Source organism: Camelina sativa, chromosome 17, assembly GCF_000633955.1.
Source record: "Camelina sativa cultivar DH55 chromosome 17, Cs, whole genome shotgun sequence".
Lineage (NCBI taxonomy): Eukaryota > Viridiplantae > Streptophyta > Magnoliopsida > Brassicales > Brassicaceae > Camelina > Camelina sativa.
In genome coordinates, this window is record NC_025701.1 from 24467837 (window position 1) to 24487362 (window position 19526).

Genomic DNA, 19526 nt, shown 5'->3' on the forward strand with positions numbered 1-19526 from the left:
CCCGTTGACCCCACTAGCCCACCGATAGCTTGCCCCCATATACCCGAAACTGGTCCTGTAGGGCATCGATCCTAACCCCTCAACGTGGAAAAGAACTCACATCCAAATCCACCAGTAGGTTATTGGTGCACCAAACGTTCCTCGAACCCTGGTCCCCATCCTTTAACAACCTTCCCACAGGACAAGCTGTCACCAATTGATTTAGATATCCACAGTGATGGATTATGATCGATGTCCTACAGGTCAGCTTTGTGTCCGTTGGGACGGCTAGCAGGAGACTAGCAGGGTCCACGGACGGTCCGTTGGGGCAGCTAGCGGGGGGCTAGTGGAGTCCACGGGACGGGTTGTTACAACCTTCCACCCACAAGACTTCATACGAAACACAAGCTTCATTAGTTTCTTAATAAATTCAAGAATTGTTTCCGCATCTCTCACTGTCATATTCTCGTACTCATTCTTGAGATCAGCAAGCTTTCTAGCTTGAAATATAGGACCACCTATGGATTTCACCATCAAAAGATCCCATGCTTCTTTTGATGATGTAGCCCAAGCTATCCATGGGAAAACCTCAATGCTTACTGCAGTCTAGATCATAGAAAGAGCGTTCGCATCTTTCCATTCCATCCATTGTTTCCACTAGGTTGAATAGTTTTCAGCCGCCGCATCATATGCTAGTGCATCAGAACTCACTCCTTCGAATCCACCGGTTCTTGCTGATGAATTCCCATCTCCACCACATCCCATAAATAAAAAACTTTGAGAAACGTTTTTATTTGCGCACTCCAGTAGTCGTAGTTGTTTCCATCAAATACAGGAATATAAACCAATAATGATCCCATTATAATCCTGAATCCTTGATTCGACTAGAACAATGATCTCTCATATTAAACCTTGAACTAGCTCGTGAATCAAAACAAAACGATTATGTTGTGTATTGTTTTCTATGAAGACTTTTATTGTTGTGTATGAAGAGGTTAAATATAATATATATATATATATATATATATATTTTTTTGAACTACATTTTGGGTTCTATCCTTTTATTTGAATTTATTTACAAAGTTAATCTCTAAAAAACTTCCAAAAATAATATTATTTCAAACAGGGCCGGTCCTTGAATTTTGGTGGCCTAAAGCATAAAAAAAATATATATTTATTATATAAAACAAATAGTTTTTTCACTACAATAATAAAAAAACATGGCAAAAAATATAATAACAATCTAAATTTTTTTTTCTAACTTTTATTATAACAAATATTTGGTAGACATCATCATTGCTAATCAAAAGTAGTTGGTAATAATGTATTATTATAATAAAATAAAGATAGAAGAAGTAATTTTGATATTTTTGTATAAAATTTTAGTTTTTTTAAATATTATAATATCTGTAATCAAGTTAATTCAAAATTTTTGTAGAAAAAAACAAAAACCAAAACTTGTAATTAAAAAGCAAAAGAAATAGAAAAAAAAATCAGCAGAGTTGAAGGCTTGAACCCATGACTTGCCACATATTTGCATGATACCGACCCAACAGACCTACCTAATTTCTCAAATATATGATGCTAAACATTTTCCTATATCATGTGGCCTAAAGCAGGTGCTTTGCCTGTTTTAGGGGTGGGCCGGCACTGATTTCAGATTTTGTTTCCTAAATATTTTACATTCCATTTCAACTAAAAAATGACAGCAAAATCAATATGGAAACAGAAACTATGATATATTTAACCACATATTTTCTATTATATTTTGAAGATATTCTATCTCTTAATCCTTTGCAAACAAAGAAAACAACAATTTGATTCCATTTTGTTTTCCAAAACATTTTAGCTTTGATTCTTAACATAAAAAAAACTTCAATTCACATTTATTTAAATATTATAATTTATATATAGAAATTTAATAAAATTTTAAAATATTATGAATATGTAAAATTTAAAAGTTTAAAATACTATATAATATAGTTATATTGTAAATAAGTTATAAAAAAAGACATGTTAGAACTAATAAAATATCATTAAATTTGTGCTAACATGGGTTAAATCCTTATTTTATTATTTCTCAACACTATTAATATTATAATATTTGACATATAAAATTAAGTTGATTTAACTAAGATTGTGTAAAATAATTAAATAATTAAGAAAAATGTGACTTAATCAAAGCGTATAAATGACTTATTATGCTTTTAAATCCCTTATTTTTTGTTATAATAATTAAAAATCAAAATAGAATCTCAAACACTAAACAAAACAAACTAATTATAACAAACAAATGGTCATGAAGTATATTACGAATTAAAAAATTAACATAAACATTTAACCGCACAAACGGCAGGAAATTTAGTTATTCCTCTATTTGCAAAATATCTAATATTTAAATAACAAATACAATATAAAATATAAATAATAATAAAAATTATATGCACGCGGTGTACCACGGGTTATAATCTAGTATATATGTATATATAACTATTGACAGAAAATAAAGTTCATCCATTTAAGTTAGAAAGAGACGGTTTTCCAAAAAGGAGAACCAGTCCAGAGTAGAGGAGCCTACATGGGAAAAGATAGAACCGCATGATCGTGCCTTTTTGGCGAGACAGCCAGCACGGTATTGTTACACAAAAGTCAGAGCATAAAAAGAAAAAAATAATCAGCTTTTAGTATTACTAGATCATATCCGTTATATATGAGAAGCCGTAAACTCTTCCCATGGATAACACAGTTTTAGACCGAAATATAGAGAAAAATTTTGAATACATACCTTAAACTTAATAGGAAATTTGAAATCTATACTAAATTTTTTAAGTCTTTGAAATGTACCTTATGTATTGAACTAAATGACTATTTTGTCCTCAATTACAAATTAATTAAAACTAAATACAATATAAATAAATTAATTCATTTGAAAAAATTATTTTGACAAACATTGTCTAAACTACATATTCAGGTAAAATCTTGTAAAACATTGTGTAAATTATTTTTTGAAAATGATGAATTAATTTATTATATATAATATTAATCAATAACTAAAAGATTAAATTAAGATAAAATAAATAAAATATGCCCTTAATTAATAATTAATTAAACGTTAAAAAAGTAAACACAAAATAATTAAACTCATCATTGTTAGAAAGTGATTTTTAAAAATTACTGTTTATATTTTAGATATTGAAAAAAATTAGATAATGATGAAGTACTTTATTATGAAAGAAAATTAAAATTCAGGTAAAGAAATAAAAAGGTGGTTTATAAAACATTAACAATACAAAAAAGATAAAATCACAATTATATTTTCTTATTCTCTAAAATATTAATCAATCACAATTGTGAGCTTTTAGAAAATAAATCAACAGTTCAAAATAATTTACTATGTAACAAATCAAATAATAAAAGAATAAATCGACTTTTTAAAATAAGTCAACAAAGAAAAAACACATATCAGCAGGAATTAAATATAAGTCAACAGTTCAAAAAGTCAATCATTCAAAGTATCGACCTTATTAATAAATCAATGTAAAATATAATAAGTCAACGATAAATAAACAAATCAACAGAAAACAAAAATAAATCGATAAACAAAAAAAATAAGTCAACAGTTAAAAAACTCGACTATGTTATAAATCTACTAGCCATAACATAAGTCAACTATTCTAATATAAGTCGATGACAAAGATAATTAAATCAATAGAAGTAAAAAAGTAAAACGATTGTTCAAAAAGTCAACATTATCGTGACAACCCGTCCCGTGGACCCCACTAGCCCACCGCTAGCTGCCCCAACGGACCGTCTGTGGACCCTGCTAGCCCACCGCTAGCCGTCCAACAGACTCCAAGCTGGCCCTGCAGGGCATCGATCCTAACCCCTCACTGGGCAAATGGAACTATTCATCCAAATCCACAGTAGGTTATTGGTGCACCAGGCGTTCCTCGAACTCTGGTCCCCACCCTTTAACAACCTTCCCACAGGACAAGCTGTCACCAATTGATCTGCAGGTCAATTGGTGACAGCTTGTCCTGTGGGAAGGTTGTTAAAGGGTGAGGACCAGGGTTCGAGGAACGCCTGGCGCACCAATAAACTACTAGTGGATGTGGATTTCCACAGTGATGGGTTAGGATTGATGCCCTGCAGGGCCAGCTTGGAGTCTGTTGGGCCAGCTAGCGATGGGCTAGTGGGATCCACGGACGGTCCGTTGGGGCAGCTAGCGGTGGGCTAGTGGGGTCCGCGGGACGGGTTGTCACAATTATAAATAAATCAACCTTGATTAAAATAAGTCTAAAACATTGATATATATATATATATATATATATATTATAAATTGTATAATCTTGAATTATATATTTTTAAATAAATTTAAATCTAAATAATATCAACAAAAATATTTAAATTCTTTTTATTTAATCAAAATTTTAAGATCAAAAAATTATTCATGTAATCATTATATAAAATACAATAAGTACTTTTCGTTATAATTTTAAATTATTAAATAATTAATTCTGAATTTAACAATTTTTAAAAGTAATTTATTTTTAAAGTTGATTTATTTTTTAATGTAAATTAAGTTTTTATTGTTTTTATTTAATTGTTTAATAATAAGGGTATTTCTGTCCATTTTCATTTCAAAATGTGTGGTTTTCAAATAACTATAATATTAAGTATAATTTTCAAATTTCTTTTCAAATTTAGTATATTCTTCAAATTGTCCCAAATATAGAACTAGGAAGATTTTTGAAAATAATTGTGGATAAAACTAAAGTATTATCGTGCTTATAATTTTTTTTTTAACTATGTCAAATGAATTTTCTTTATAATATCTCAATCTTTATTGGTTATCATAGACTTAATACAGTCGAGTATATTTTCATCTTATTTTTTCTTATAAATATGTCATCAATTATTGCTCTATGATATAATTTTCATTTGAAATATTTTCTTGTGCTAACAATTTTAGTGTCTAAATAAAATACGCCGAAGTGAAAGTAAATAGACATAATAATTGGCTAATGTGTTTATATAGTCATCTGATAGATGGTGATAAAAGTCTACTTTAACAGTAAAATATATATAAATACATTTTTAGTGGTAAAATAAATACTAGTAAAATTGCACATGGATATAATTAAGATGACGGTTTGACTAGTGGTTTGCATGTAAAATATTTTGTGAAAAGTTATAAAATCATGTATTATATGAGATTGTGAAAACACTTTTTAAAGTTGTGCAACAATAATAATATTTAATTTTTAGCCAAACTTTTGGTGAGTGATAAATTAACTTTAGTAGATATAATAAATGGATTAAGAAATGTTAACTTTAGTAACATTAGTAGTTAACTTTAGTAAATTAACTTTAGTAACTTTAGAAATGTTAACTTTAGTAACTTTAGAAATGTTAACTTTAGTAACATTATTAGTTAACTTTAGTAAATTAACTTAAGAAATGGTATAATAAATTAAAAATATAAAACACAAATTAGTGGATTAAGGTAACAAAAAATAAAAAATAATTTTCTCTGACTAAATAATTTATATATTTACTTCCTAAAAATAGTTTTTTGAAATAAACTAAAAGTTTTGTAAATTTTAGTTTTTTTTTAATTAAAAAAAAAAATTAAAAGCAGTAATCCAATGAGTCCTATTCTAGTATGACTGTATGAGTAGACAGGAAAAAAAAATAATAATAACTGTCGGAAAAAAATGAAGAAAAAAAAAAATGGTGGTGCTTCCGCTCCTATTGAATGCGTCCACCTCCAAACCAAACTCACCACTCTTGTTCTGTCTTTCTTCTTCTTCTTCTTCAACTCCAGAACAATCTCTTCCTTTATCATCTTCTACTTTTTTCTCTGTTTCTTCTTTTGGTTCTCCCAATCACCAAACCTGACAAACCCATCTCCTCCTCCACTCTCCGTTGCTCCCCTTCGTGGGGATGCCTATTCGCCACCGCCGGAATCTTCTTCTTCTCCGGCGGCGAACTCCTCCTCCGCATCCGATCATTCTCATTCCATGATTTCTTCTAGAGATCCCGATGCTCTCTTCAGCGGTGGTGGAATCAGGTTTCTTAAAATTGAAATCTTTCAATCGATTTCTCAATTTAGTATCTTTTTTTGATTTTTTTTTTCTTTGTTCTCCGGTGTTGTAGCTTTTTAGCAGGAGTTAGAACTGTCAAGTTTAGTTATGGGTACTCTAGTCTTAAGGGTAAAAGAGCAACAATGGAGGATTACTTCGAAACTAGAATCTCTGATGTTAATGGACAAATGGTTGCTTTCTTTGGTGTCTTCGATGGTAAATTTTTTTTTCACTTAACACATTGTTATTGTCTTAATCAAACTTGTTACTGATGGTGTTTTTGTTGTTGCTTGATTAGGTCATGGTGGAGCAAGAACTGCAGAGTATCTCAAAAACAATCTTTTCAAGAATTTAGTTAGTCATGATGATTTTATCTCAGACACTAAGAAAGCTATTGGTAATGAGATGAGATCAAGCTATTTTAGTTGTTTTGTTTTATCTTTCACTGAGAGTTTTTGTTGTGTTTAGTTGAATGTTTTAAGAAGACAGATGAAGAGTATTTGATTGAAGAGATAGGACAGCCGAAGAATGCTGGCTCAACTGCATCAACTGCTTTGCTTATAGGTGATAAGTTGATTGTTGCTAATGTTGGTGATTCTAGAGTTGTAGCGTCGAGAAATGGTTCAGGTTTGTTTGCTTTTTTTGACTCTGGGATACTAAATTGATTAAACTCTCTCTTTTTAAGCTTTTGTTTATGTGATGCTCTTTGTTTGTTCTGTAGCGGTTCCACTATCTAATGATCACAAACCTGATAGATCAGATGAGAGACAAAGGATTGAAGATGCTGGTGGCTTCATTATCTGGGCTGGTAATGTTTTTTAATTCCCTCTACTTACCTGTGCTTAAGAGATATGTTGTTTGCTACTGAATATTGTATTTAGAGATATGTTGTTTTGAAGTAATATGTGGTTTAGGCTGTTTAGTTATTAATCGTTCCTTGGAATACGAATAGGAACGTGGCGAGTTGGTGGAATTCTTGCTGTGTCTCGTGCATTTGGGGATAAGCAACTTAAGCCATATGTGATTGCAGATCCAGAGATTCAGGTACTTAAGATGTGCTACTCTCTTGTTGCATAGCTGGCCGCATTGAGCATTTAGTATTTTTGGTTTTAAGTCACAAAATGTAAGTGTCCTGTTTGCTGATTGGAATGCGATTGTGCTCATACTCACACTCAGTACTGTTATTATCTTCTTAGGAAGAGGATATAAGCACGTTGGAGTTCATTGTTATTGCTAGCGATGGACTGTGGAATGTGTTGTCAAACAAGGTTAGTTTCCAGATAATGCTCATTTTGATATATTTGCATTGAAAACATACATATTTCTTGATGGGATTGCTTGTGAACGATGTCTAGATCCATTAAAAAAAAAAAAAGACAGGAATTGAGTACCTACCTAAACCGTAAACACATTCTCAAAACTACTTAATTTTTTAGGATGCTGTGGCAATAGCACGAGACATTTCAGATGCAGAAACTGCAGCAAGAAAGCTTGTGCAAGAAGCCTACGCACGCGGTAGCTGTGACAACATCACTTGCATTGTTGTTCGATTCGAAGTTTCTTGAGCTAAGAACCAAAATTATATTGTTTCTTCTGTCTGTTGTGAATGTATCATCATCTTTCTGCTGTTGCTTTTTCCTTCCATCGTTTTGGTTTTTTAGCCAAACAGCATTATTAATACAGACACACATTTGGATTATATAATTGAAAAAGAAAGATATGATTATGAGACTCTATGCCTCCTAATTTTTTAATACATCAACTTGTAGTCTCAGCTACAATTTGTCTCATCTTGTCTAAAGAAATGATATTATTACTAAAAAGGAGCTGAAACACAAGAACTACTTCTAATAAGTCTTTAAGATAATCAAATAGCACTAATAGAGAGATTTACTTATGTTTCTGCTTCTTTAGTCTCAGCATCTTCAATCTCTCCCTCTTCCTCCACACTGGACTCTTCTCCCTTTTTCATCTTCTTGGTTTCCAGGAACTCGAGGAGACCTTTAAGCGCGATATCAGCGTTCTTACTTGCCATGAGCTGCTGCGTGACTTCAGCCGGAGTTGAACTAACCTCAAGGACGAGCTTCTCAATTGGATCAAACAAGACATGGTCATCAGTTTTGAGGTACAAAGCCACAAGCTTTCTGAACACAAATGGCGTGCAATTGTCCATGAGAATGTGAACATCCATTCGTCCCGGTCTCAGCAATGCCGGGTCAAGCTTCTCCTTGTGATTGGTTGTGAAAATTATGATTTTTTCTTCTCCACAGCTAGACCAAAGTCCATCAACAAAGTTCAATAGACCAGACAACGATATCTGTCCAAAAAAGAAACATTCATAAGTCTAAGAAACATAGATTTAATTCAAAACAGAGGATTTTAAAGTTTCAACTTACCCCAACTTCAAACTTCTTCTTCCGCTTCTGCGGCTCTCCATCATCTTCTCCACCATCCTCTTCCTTTTTCTTGGTCTGGCGTCTACGAGAAGCATCAGCTCCACAATCAATATCTTCAATAAGAAGAATAGACCGGTTCTTAGTCGAAGTAAGAATCTCCCGCAGCTCACCATCATCTCTAACACTCTGAATCTGAAGATCATAGATATGATACTTCATGTGATTAGCAATGGCAGCTACCATAGAGGATTTTCCAGTACCCGGTGGACCGTAAAGAAGATATCCGCGCTTCCAAGCGCGTCCCACACTCTTGAAAAAGTCTTTGCCTTTAGAGAAAGCATCAAGATCATCAATCAAAGTCTTCTTAAGGTCTGGCTCAACAGCTAAGGTCTCAAAGGTCGTGTGGTGCTCGAAAATAGCCGATTCCCATTTAGACCGGTCTTGGTTGTAAGTGTAGATCTTGAGATTCTCACGATGGCTCATTATCTTCTCCGCTGATTTCGCCAAGTAAGTGAAGTAATCCGTCATAATCTTCTCACGAAACTCCTTCTTACATGTCAAATGAAAGTACCTGAAAAACACATCAAACATGTCAGAAACAAACAAGATTGTAATCCAAGACAACAAGAACAAGAAGAAAACAGAGTGTTCTGTTTACCGTTTCTCGGGTAGATACTTCTTAGTTTCAACAGAGTGAAGAGTCCACTCAAGATGAATCCCTTCAAACTCATCAATGATCTTTGTGTTGACAGGAATCCCAAGTTTTGGCTCAGCCGCTGGATTCTTGAGATTACTCGAACCCACAAGGAGTTTTCCGGTAGAGAGCCCGGCCAGACGGGTCGGTAAGTAAACTTCAGCAGCACGGAACGTCTGGTTCTCAACAAACTCCCAACGTTGCTCGATCACAAAAGTGAAACTTGACTGGAAGTAAGAAGAGAAGAAGTCCATAACTTTTATAGCTATGTACTCTCTGATCCTCTTAGGCACGATCTCGTTGAGGATTGTTCGAAAAAGCATCGTGATTGCTGAAAAAGATGTGTAAAGAGAGAAAACAGCGGATACAGAAGGGACCTGACTATAAAGATTCGCCATTTTTTTTTTTGGTTTTCTTAAGTGAAGAAGAAGAAGAAGGAAGATGATGAATGAGTGAGATAGTGTGTATTGTCTTTATATAAAGAGTTTGGTGAGTGGTGAACAAGAAAGTTAGAATTTTTAAAACATTTAATCAAAAAAGAAAAAGAAAAAAGAAAGATTGAAAATTTCAGGGAAAGTGTAAGCAGCAAACTTGGGTGGAAAGCTCCAAGCACGGATGAGAGAAAGTGGAAGACGTCATTAAGGTCAAGGGAGATAAAGACAAGGCAAGTCACATTCACGTACACTTCAAAGACGTACACATACCTATACAATTAAACAAATGTGGTTAATGTATCTAACTACACACAAACGCACTTTATATATACTTTAAAAGTTAATTATTTTTCTATTAATCTGTATGCAAATTAACAATGAAATAAGTACAAATTAGGTTTGCAGCGTGCAAATATATTATGATTTTGTTTGTGTACTAAATTATGATGAATATAGGGTTTCCAAAAACTATAAATTATCTTTAGTTACTAATTTGAGCTCACACCGCAATAGTATATATTGGGAGTTTAAAATCATTTATGAAAAGAAACTGTTTGCACTGTTTTTGAAAATGGATGCTAAAATATGCTAACTGACCTTACATATACATGTTATATGATGGTATATGTATTAGCTTGTTTGATCTTTTGTAGTAGACTAGTCTACTAAATAAGGAGTATTGTTGTTAAGTAGCCTGATTAGGCGTAGCCTGATATGGGCAAGACGCTAGACAACAAAACAACTGGCATGTATGTACGTGTTAAAGAAAGGAGATATTGTGTCATAAATGATATGTAAATTATTACACGCAAGGAAAATAAGTGGAAGCTGACATGTATGTGAAACTGATGTACATACAATACAACCAAGGAGACTGGTCGGTCTTATTCAAAGAAAAGAAAAAAAAGATAAAATAAAATAAAACGTAAAAGGACTTGTTGGCTAAGGAAGAAAAGATTCTCAATGAAGGGTCGTGATTTGTTTGGTTCTTTGTTTTTTCTTTTTATATTGATATTTGAAAGACCAATGTTTTGGAGTCGTGCACATGGCAAATCAGTTGAATTTATATATACATTTTCCAAGTACATTTAGTAAATAAATCCTGAAATTGCCATCTATTTACAAGACTACCATTAGTATTAAATATTTATATTAACAATTTACAATTTATTAAATTATGATAAGATTTTTAATTTTTGTAAACAATTATTCTCCCATAATTCCAACTTTCCAAAAAAATCGGAACCACTACTATTTGCATCAAATACTAATTCGATAATTAATTAAATAAAATATAACTTTCCTTAAATTTGAAAAAAAAATTTTCATAATCAAAGTAATAATATTTGTACGGGTTAAAATCATTAAATCTGTTACGGATCAGAACTCATATGGCGGGTTAACACATATTATCACGTTTTCACCATTAAAACAAAATTAGAAGAATTGAATTAGTAAAATGTTCACATATTCTAATCCTGTAAACTCAAACGGGACATATGGGTGCAGACTATATACTCCCATAGAGCCATGGGTTTTGTAGGATAATTTTTTGCGAGTTAAAGTAAAAAAATCTGTTCCAGAACCGACCTGACATTACAGGTTTGAACTAACACTAAAAATATTAATTTATTTCATATATTATAGATTTTTAACTCACAAAATAATTAACCATCCTACGAAATCCGTGAAAGTATATACATGTCCGCAACCGTTTTCGTACATACATTTTATTAATTTTTAATGGTATCAAAGATATGCAGTGAATACCATTGAAACCAAAAGTATTTAAGGAAATACCACTGATGTGACAATGCCTTCTCTCTCTTCATCTACAATTACTTTTATACCCATTACATATATTACATGTTATTTGTTTAAATATCATGTTATTTTTTCAATTCACATAAATAACATCCTCTCTCACTCTTCTTTTATTTCTTCTCTCATGCCAATCATGTAAAAATTTCTATAATTTTTTTGTCTCTCTCTCCTTCTTTCTTTCTCACTCTCTCTCTTCTTTCATGTTAGAACTTCCGTTATTTTTTTTGGAACATGTTATTTTTTTGAATTACAAGTCATATTTAGAAAATTTCTCTTTTTAACATGTTACTTTTTCGTGTAACATGCTATTTTTATATGTTAAATGTTATTTAGTTCAATATAACATGTAAAATNCGAAATCCGTGAAAGTATATACATGTCCGCAACCGTTTTCGTACATACATTTTATTAATTTTTAATGGTATCAAAGATATGCAGTGAATACCATTGAAACCAAAAGTATTTAAGGAAATACCACTGATGTGACAATGCCTTCTCTCTCTTCATCTACAATTACTTTTATACCCATTACATATATTACATGTTATTTGTTTAAATATCATGTTATTTTTTCAATTCACATAAATAACATCCTCTCTCACTCTTCTTTTATTTCTTCTCTCATGCCAATCATGTAAAAATTTCTATAATTTTTTTGTCTCTCTCTCCTTCTTTCTTTCTCACTCTCTCTCTTCTTTCATGTTAGAACTTCCGTTATTTTTTTTGGAACATGTTATTTTTTTGAATTACAAGTCATATTTAGAAAATTTCTCTTTTTAACATGTTACTTTTTCGTGTAACATGCTATTTTTATATGTTAAATGTTATTTAGTTCAATATAACATGTAAAATATAAATATTACATGCTATTTTTCACTTTTTCTATCTAACTCTAAAACAAAAAGGATAATTATGTCTTTTTACTCTACCAAAACTGTGGGCCCATTAGCATTTTCCTATAAAAATAAATTTTTGTGGTATTTGTTTATTTCTCTCCATATTTGTGGCATTCACTAATATTACTCTAAATCTTTTAACTTATAAAATATTTAAAGAAAAAAATAACTAATATTAATGATAATTATTTCAAAAATAAGTGTACATATATCTACTAAAATATTTAAATGTTTTAGAAACAGAATAAAAACAAAAATAGTTCCGCGGTGTACCGCGGATTCAAACCTAGTAATGTTGAAAAAGCAATCAATGTTATTAATTAGAACCCGACCCATATTGGGGTCGGACCCGTATATTCCTTTTTTGTTCACTCGAGAGACTTATCGAATCGGTAATATTTGGGAAATTTCATTTTGTTCAAACATCGGTTACAAGGTTAATACTTTTTTTTTCTTTTTTTTTTTAATTACTAAGAGGTTCTAATTTTTTGTAGTTTGGTTTGGAGTTTTGAGTCTTTTGACCAATTTAGGAAATATATAATAGGTTTTTTTTTTCTTTAACACTTTTTTGTTTCCAACATACATCAATGTTTCTTCCTTCTTGTATAGAAAATTTGCAACCACAGAAAAAAAAAAACAGGAGTGAAGAACCAACCTCTATAAAACTATCAAATTCTGGTCTCAATCGAACAACACAATCACTTTGATAAGTTCGGTTCCATGAGTGGCATCCACATTGTTATACAACTTCAATACTTCGCATCCTTTTTTGTTTTTGTTTTTCTCCAATTTTTTTTTATTTTTAACAACAATTTTAATAGATTAGCTCAAATAAATTAATTAATAGAAAAATTGTTTACTTATATGACATAATGCGGTTCAGTAAACTTATCCAACTATATATATACTAGATAAATACATACCCTTGTAAATAAAATTAAATTTAACAAATATATATTAAAATTTGTCTTACGTTATTTATAAAAAAACATTTTTTGCTATATTACACTGATTTATATCTATTTACAAATTTTTGATTTTTGTTACCATTAAAAGTATATTTTTTTACACCTAAGTATATTGTATGTTACAAATATATTATTTATCACTATCTAGGAAAATATCTATATAAACATATTACATCAACTATTATATGTCTATTTATTTTATCTTTTGCATAGTTTCTTTAATGACTAAAATTGTTGGTTCAAGAAACTTTTCGAATAAAGAATATATTACATAGTATACTAATCAATGATGTATCATCACAATAGTGTATGAGCAACCATAGAGAGAACTTCAGCTCCGCCCTCCTCCCTTATGGAGAGAATCATGTGTCCAACCTGCTCCACCATGAAAAGAACCTTGGCTCAATCTTTCTCCTTTGGGAAGATAACCTTGCATATGTCCGACCTCCTCCACTATCAAGAGAACCTTGGCTTTGCCCTCCTCATATGTGGAGAGAACATGTTTACGTCTTTTAGCTATCTCAAAGTGGCATTCTCCGACAACCAATGAAACTAAAAGCCCTTTTCCAATGTCACAAAATCTTTTGATAGTAACTAATGTTAAATTTCTCAATGTATTCATTGAAATGTTTTTGACACATCATGATGTATGTAGCCTCTGTCTCCGAGCTCCTACAGATCTATCAAAAACTGTTTATAGTTTTCCAATCTATCTATGTTTGTTATAAGCTTGTGTATGATTAGCCTATTTTATCCAACCATTAGGTGTATTTTTTTACATCTAATTATATTGTATGTTACAAATATATTCTTTACCACCACCTAGGAAAATATCTATATAAACACATTAAGCCAACTATTATACGTCTATTTATTTTCACTTTTGCATAGTTTCTTTAATCACTAAAATTGTCGGTTCAAAAAACTTCTCAAATAAAAAGTATATTACATAGTATACTAATCAATGATGTATCATCACAATTAGTGTATGACCAACCATAGAGAGAACCTCGGCTCCGCCCTCCTCCCTTATGGAGAGAACCTTGCGTCCAACCTCCTCCACCATGAAGGGAACTATGGCTCCGCTTTCCTCCCTTGGAGAGATAACCTTGCAGGCGTCCAACCTCTTCCACCATGAAGAGAACCTTGGCTCTGCCTTACTAATGTGTGGAGAGAACATGTTCACGTCTTTTAGCTATCTCAAAGTGGCATGCTCCGACAACCAATAAAACTAAAAACCCTTTTCTAACGTCACAAAATATTTTGATAGTAACTAATGTTAAATTTCTCAATATATTTGTGGAATTGTCTTTGACACATCATGATGTAGCCTCTATCTTCAAGCTCCTATGGATCTATCAAAAATGGTTTATGTTTTTCCAATCTATCTATCTATGTTTGTTGTAAGCTTGTGTTTGATTAGCCTATTTTATCCAACCATTAGGTTGATGGGGTTCTACTCTTTATCTTCTTTTGGGATTGAATGAATGGTAACAATTATGTTTGCATAAAAAAGGTCTATGACCAACCAATCAAGGTTGAAAAATTACAAAAAAATAAATTTGACATAATTAAATAAATAATAGAAAATTATAAGCACAGTAATATATTAATCTCAAATCAGAGATGAAAATATAAATTAAATAAAACAATCTAAAAACACTACAATAAAATTTAAAATACAGTATTAGAAAAAGAAGACGCATATATTAATCTTACATTTTTGTTTGGGTCAACATATTAATCTCTTACATATTCCAAACCGAAAGAAGAGAAAATAGGAGAAAGTTTTGGTTTAAAAAAATAAGGAAAATTTACCTTTTTTACCAATAGAACAAAGTTTAAAGCAGTGTTTTTGAATAAATTATTTTGTTAGATGAAAAATGTGAGACAATTTATGTTTATGTAGAAGTGAGTATTTACATTTTTTAGAATTAATAATTAACTGTACATTTTTCTTAATCCTATTTCTATTTTTTTTTGAATTAATAACTTAAAATTAAAAAAAAGTAAATAATGTTATAATTTTGAATTTTATAAAATATATAATCTCCTTATAATTATTATTTTTTAAATGTTTAATTTTTGTAATTTTTTGATAATTATATTTTTACATTATTAATATTGTTTAAACAATTTATTTTTATTTTTTGTCATTATCTCAAATTTATCCTATTAAATATTAACTTTTACACATGTCAAAATCTCAGATTAATAACTTGACAAGTGTCAAAATCCTGTTAATTGCTAACTTTCAAAACCCAACTTTATATAATAAGATATATATCACTATCTAATTACTGTTTATCGCTTACATTAAATTTGAATTAAGTTTTATATTAAGATATGATTATTGTATAACATCATACATATAATTTTGTTTTGTTTTTATATTTATAAAATATATATAATAAAAGTTAACCAATTTATTGACTTCTTGTTAGACCAAATCGATCTAGTAATCCAAAAGATTTTTCAATTTGTTTTTCGAATGGGTTTGAAAACATTGGAAACAAAGTTACACAAAAGTATAATATATATAACATTAGTCTAAATTATTATTATTATACTTAGTGGTTTATCAGTAGTATAATTTCTTTTATTATTTAGTTCTAAGTGGTTTCTCTTAAATTAAATTAATACACTTTACGACTAAAAGTTTAGTTGTGACAAACTCGTTAGAGCATTTCCAATGGAGGATTTAGCAAGAGTTCTTATTGCAAAAGTGATTAAAAATAAATAATAATTGATGAAAAAAATAAGATCCACTCTTATTTGTTGTGTAAGTGTCAATATATAGATGGTTGGTGTGAAGATTTTTTTTGTTTCTTCCTCATTTATGATTTGTAATTCTATTTTAAATATAATTTTATGTTTTGTATGTTTAAAATTTTATGAAATGCATTAATCTTCCATTTTTATAAAATCTAAAATGTTTAAACATTTAAACTAATTATGTTCTACTTAAAATATTTTTATTTTGAAAATATATTTTTTTAAAAAATAAGAACCCTAATTAGAATTTTACCATTGAAGACAATAATTTTAATTAACCTTCTAAATTTTTTATTTTTAAAAAGTACAAAATTTAATATTAAAAATTTATAAAAGTTTTAAAATAATAATATCCCATTGGAAACGGTCTTCGTCGATGCTATTTTAAGTAACCATGTCCATTGAAACTTGTTGCATGTACCTTCTGCAGCCTAAGTGGGAAAATGTGTACTTATATAAAGCTAAGTCATATAAAATTTTCTTTAAGAGTTAATTTAAAAATGAAGGAACAAAGTGAGCAAAACCTCTCGAGAAATATCTCTCTCTCGATGCGACGGTAGGGTTTGATTTGGTCCCCGATTGCGGCAAGTTTTAAATCTGGAGGATCTCATCTTGAGATTCTGGTTGGTTTGTTCTGGGTTCTCCTTTCAGGGTTCCTCTGATTTTGGTTTCAATATAGCGGATCTGCGTTTACCGGTGTTGGGGATCTTGGTTTTTCAATGGGATTTTCATGGTGATCTGATGGGAGGGAACGAAGGGGATCGAATCCTGGAAAGCGGATCCTTCGGTTGGCTTTCTTCTGGTGTGGGTCACGGTTCGTCTTCTCTCGATTTGCCTAGATGGATATGGGGATTTTCGGCTGTGATTACGCAGTCTGGGGCTGTGTTGCGGGAGGATTCTTTGGTGGTCCAAGTTTCCTTTTCTGGTTATAATTGGTCCTCGAGATCCGATGGTCAATCACGAAATCATCGTCCGGGTAATGGCGAAACCTTTGTCTCAATTACTTTCGAGATCATTGTCTTAATGGTAAATCCGATTGAGAGGGTTGGATTTGGTTATAAAAGGGTCTTGAGGTTCGCACTTGGTATTCACGCTTCTTTGTGTTGTCTTGCTTCTTGCTCTTTACTCTTCTGGTTCGGACCAGCTTGTTTGTTGGTCGCTTTTGGTTGTTCCGTCTTCTCATATTCGCGTCTTTATTCTCTTTTTCCTTTCGGTATTATGGCTCAAAGCGGTTTATTGGCTTCTTAGGTGCTTTCTGAGAAGGTGTCAGGGTCTAGTGGTAAGCTGAAGATCAAGGTTCCACGTTTCGATAATTCTGCACTAATCCAAGGGTATGCTAAGACTCTCATTGGCCGGTGTATGAATCCTGCGATGCAGGACATGAAGGCTCTGTTATTCATGTTGCCAAAGATCTGGAAGATTGAGGAGAGGGTTGTGGGTGCGGATCTGGGAATGGGGCGTTTTCAGTTTGATTTTGATCAAGAAGAGGACATTCTCGAGGTTCTGAAAATGGAACCCTATCACTTTGATCATTGGATGCTCTCCCTGGTTAGGTGGGAGCCAGTGGTGGATCACATGTATCCCTATCTTATTAAGTTTTGGGTGCGGATGATGGGAGTGCCGCTTCATTTTTGGGCTGATGAGACGTTCCGCAGTATTGGCTCCGATCTGGGGGAGGTTGTGGAGGTTGATATCGACAATGGTCGAGTTCAATTCTTGTTTGATGGTTTTAAACCATTGGTGTTTGAAGCTGCTGTCGAGTTCCATAGTGGCGAAGAAACGTTGGTGATTCTGAGGTATGAGCGGTTATATGGGTACTGTAGATGGTGCTTTAGGTTGTGCCATGACGTGTCCTATTGTCCTTTGTTTGGGAATAATGGGAAACAAGCACAGGCAAGTGGAACGGATCCTCGTCCTGAGGACAAGCTTCAAAGCTATAAGGGAGCAGTTGCAAGTGGGTCTAATTCTGGTTCTAGTTCAGGGGTCCGTGGGTCGGGGGCTCCTCAGGGCTCTGCTGTAGGAGGAGGACGGGGTGCAGGAGGTGGTCAGGCTGACGGTCACCGTCACAAACAAGGTTTTGGGCACAAGTCAAAGAGGGGACGTAGGGATTTTCAGCCAAAGGAGCAGGTTGCACAGCAGGCTTCAATGGCGGGTACTACTGTCCCGGTTGTGGGAGAGGGTGTTGGTCCAGCTCAGGGAACTGACGGGGACGTTACAGAACAACCGATACTGGATGCTTTTTTGGATTCTGCTACGGAGGAGGTTGCTGTTCCTTTGTTTGTTGAGGTTCCTTCTGGTGAGGACAAACGGGTATGTAAGAATCTTTTTCTGCTTCTGTAGCCCAGAATGTCACCACTCGTTGAGTTATGGTTCAAGATCAACAGGAGGATCTTTTCTCCGCTGCCTTGTGTGATTTCCTGGATCAGGAGTTTAATCTCACTGATACACGAGAGATAGGAGGACTGGCTCCAATTTTGGAGGAGAGCGGGGTTGCACCTGAGTTACCTTCTGAGGAAGTCACGCCCACAGCGGATGAGGAGGTGTCTTTTGTCACCAAGGATTGTGGTCTAGGCGATTCCCAAGTGCAAACTATGCAAGGGGATGCGGTTTCTGTTGTTGAGGAAGGTGCCACTACAGATTTTGTGCAAGATGTCGCAGATGAGAGTGGGGTTCCACCACCTCGGTCTAAGTTGGTCAGGTCCAAAGGTGTCTTACCTGGTGCAAGCACTAAAAACGGAATCTCTATACCTTAGCTTCACCGCACAAGAAGGTGGTTGCATCGGTCTCAACTTTGGGAGTGGGAATGCAAGGTAACGCAGGCCCTACCCAAGGAGGGAAGCCTCCAACTAATTTGGGTAGTTGATGTTGAGTGCCTGTATGAGTTGGCATGAAAAGGGGGTTCCAGAGCATCTCTTTCGTTTCTGGGTTTTGTTCGGCAAAAAGACTGGGTTCTGGTCCTTTTTGAGTCTTTTAGTTTTGTCTCTTTTTCTTCTATTCAATAATATTACAATGGGAGCTCCATTGTTTTGTTTTAATTTCTTGCTTTTGTTCCCCATCTGTGGGTGTTTTCAGTTTGATTTGTTTCTGAGCTGTTGTAACCTTTTTGTAAGGACAATAATAAGAACCTACTGGCTTCTTTTCTTTTACTTGGTGGTATTATTCTGTTGGTCACAGGAGATATTTAAGCATTGGCTTAGTGAATGTGGTTTCATGCCTATTATTTTCCGTTTGGTATGTTTTCTATTGTTACGGGATATTTTCAACTTTGAGTGGTGTCGAGGTCTCTCCAAATTTATTCAGCAGGTGTTAAAGCATTTGTTTGCCCCTCTGTGTTGGGGAATTATGTTTGGATCAAGTTGGGCTCGTGGGCTTTGGGCTTTTTTCCCCCCATCGGTTTCTATTGGATATTTTTGGCGTTTTTCTCAGTCTCTTTTTCGGCCTACTCGTCCGTGGTTTGGGCGGGTAGCCTTATAT

General features: G+C 32.8%; 3 protein-coding genes across 3 annotated transcripts; 2 read left to right on the plus strand and 1 right to left on the minus strand.

The window, feature by feature from the left end:
- On the plus strand, positions 5661 to 7796 carry LOC104757937 (probable protein phosphatase 2C 11). Its single transcript, XM_010480732.2, has 8 exons — positions 5661 to 6052; positions 6139 to 6281; positions 6364 to 6462; positions 6534 to 6692; positions 6787 to 6873; positions 7018 to 7109; positions 7262 to 7333; positions 7502 to 7796. The coding sequence occupies exons 1-8, from the start codon at positions 5697 to 5699 to the stop codon at positions 7628 to 7630; spliced, it is 1137 nt and encodes a 378-aa protein (XP_010479034.1). The 5' UTR covers positions 5661 to 5696; the 3' UTR covers positions 7631 to 7796.
- Positions 7770 to 9615, minus strand: LOC104757936 (AAA-ATPase At1g43910). Its single transcript, XM_010480731.1, has 3 exons — positions 9120 to 9615; positions 8462 to 9032; positions 7770 to 8382 (listed from the first exon to the last, which is right to left on the minus strand). Exons 1-3 carry the CDS (start codon positions 9551 to 9553, stop codon positions 7960 to 7962), a joined length of 1428 nt encoding a protein of 475 aa, XP_010479033.1. The 5' UTR covers positions 9554 to 9615; the 3' UTR covers positions 7770 to 7959.
- Positions 16487 to 19198, plus strand: LOC104757938. Its single transcript, XM_010480733.2, has 2 exons — positions 16487 to 17028; positions 17301 to 19198. Exons 1-2 carry the CDS (start codon positions 17002 to 17004, stop codon positions 18390 to 18392), a joined length of 1119 nt encoding a protein of 372 aa, XP_010479035.1. The 5' UTR covers positions 16487 to 17001; the 3' UTR covers positions 18393 to 19198.

What these genes read in the sequence shown, in the direction of transcription:
- LOC104757937 (XM_010480732.2), top strand. Translation starts at nt 5,697, where the DNA reads ATGAAGAAAAAAAAAAATGGTGGTGCTTCCGCTCCTATTGAATGCGTC. An exon ending in AGACACTAAGAAAGCTATTG is followed by an intron (nt 6,463 to 6,533) that starts GTAATGAGATGA and finishes TGTTGTGTTTAG; the next exon opens with TTGAATGTTTTAAGAAGACA. An exon ending in TTGCAGATCCAGAGATTCAG is followed by an intron (nt 7,110 to 7,261) that starts GTACTTAAGATG and finishes TTATCTTCTTAG; the next exon opens with GAAGAGGATATAAGCACGTT.
- LOC104757936 (XM_010480731.1), bottom strand. Translation starts at nt 9,553, where the DNA reads ATGGCGAATCTTTATAGTCAGGTCCCTTCTGTATCCGCTGTTTTCTCT. An exon ending in AAGTATCTACCCGAGAAACG is followed by an intron (nt 9,033 to 9,119) that starts GTAAACAGAACA and finishes TGTGTTTTTCAG; the next exon opens with GTACTTTCATTTGACATGTA. An exon ending in AGAAGAAGTTTGAAGTTGGG is followed by an intron (nt 8,383 to 8,461) that starts GTAAGTTGAAAC and finishes TTTTTTGGACAG; the next exon opens with ATATCGTTGTCTGGTCTATT.
- LOC104757938 (XM_010480733.2), top strand. Translation starts at nt 17,002, where the DNA reads ATGGTCAATCACGAAATCATCGTCCGG. An exon ending in ATCACGAAATCATCGTCCGG is followed by an intron (nt 17,029 to 17,300) that starts GTAATGGCGAAA and finishes TTGGCTTCTTAG; the next exon opens with GTGCTTTCTGAGAAGGTGTC.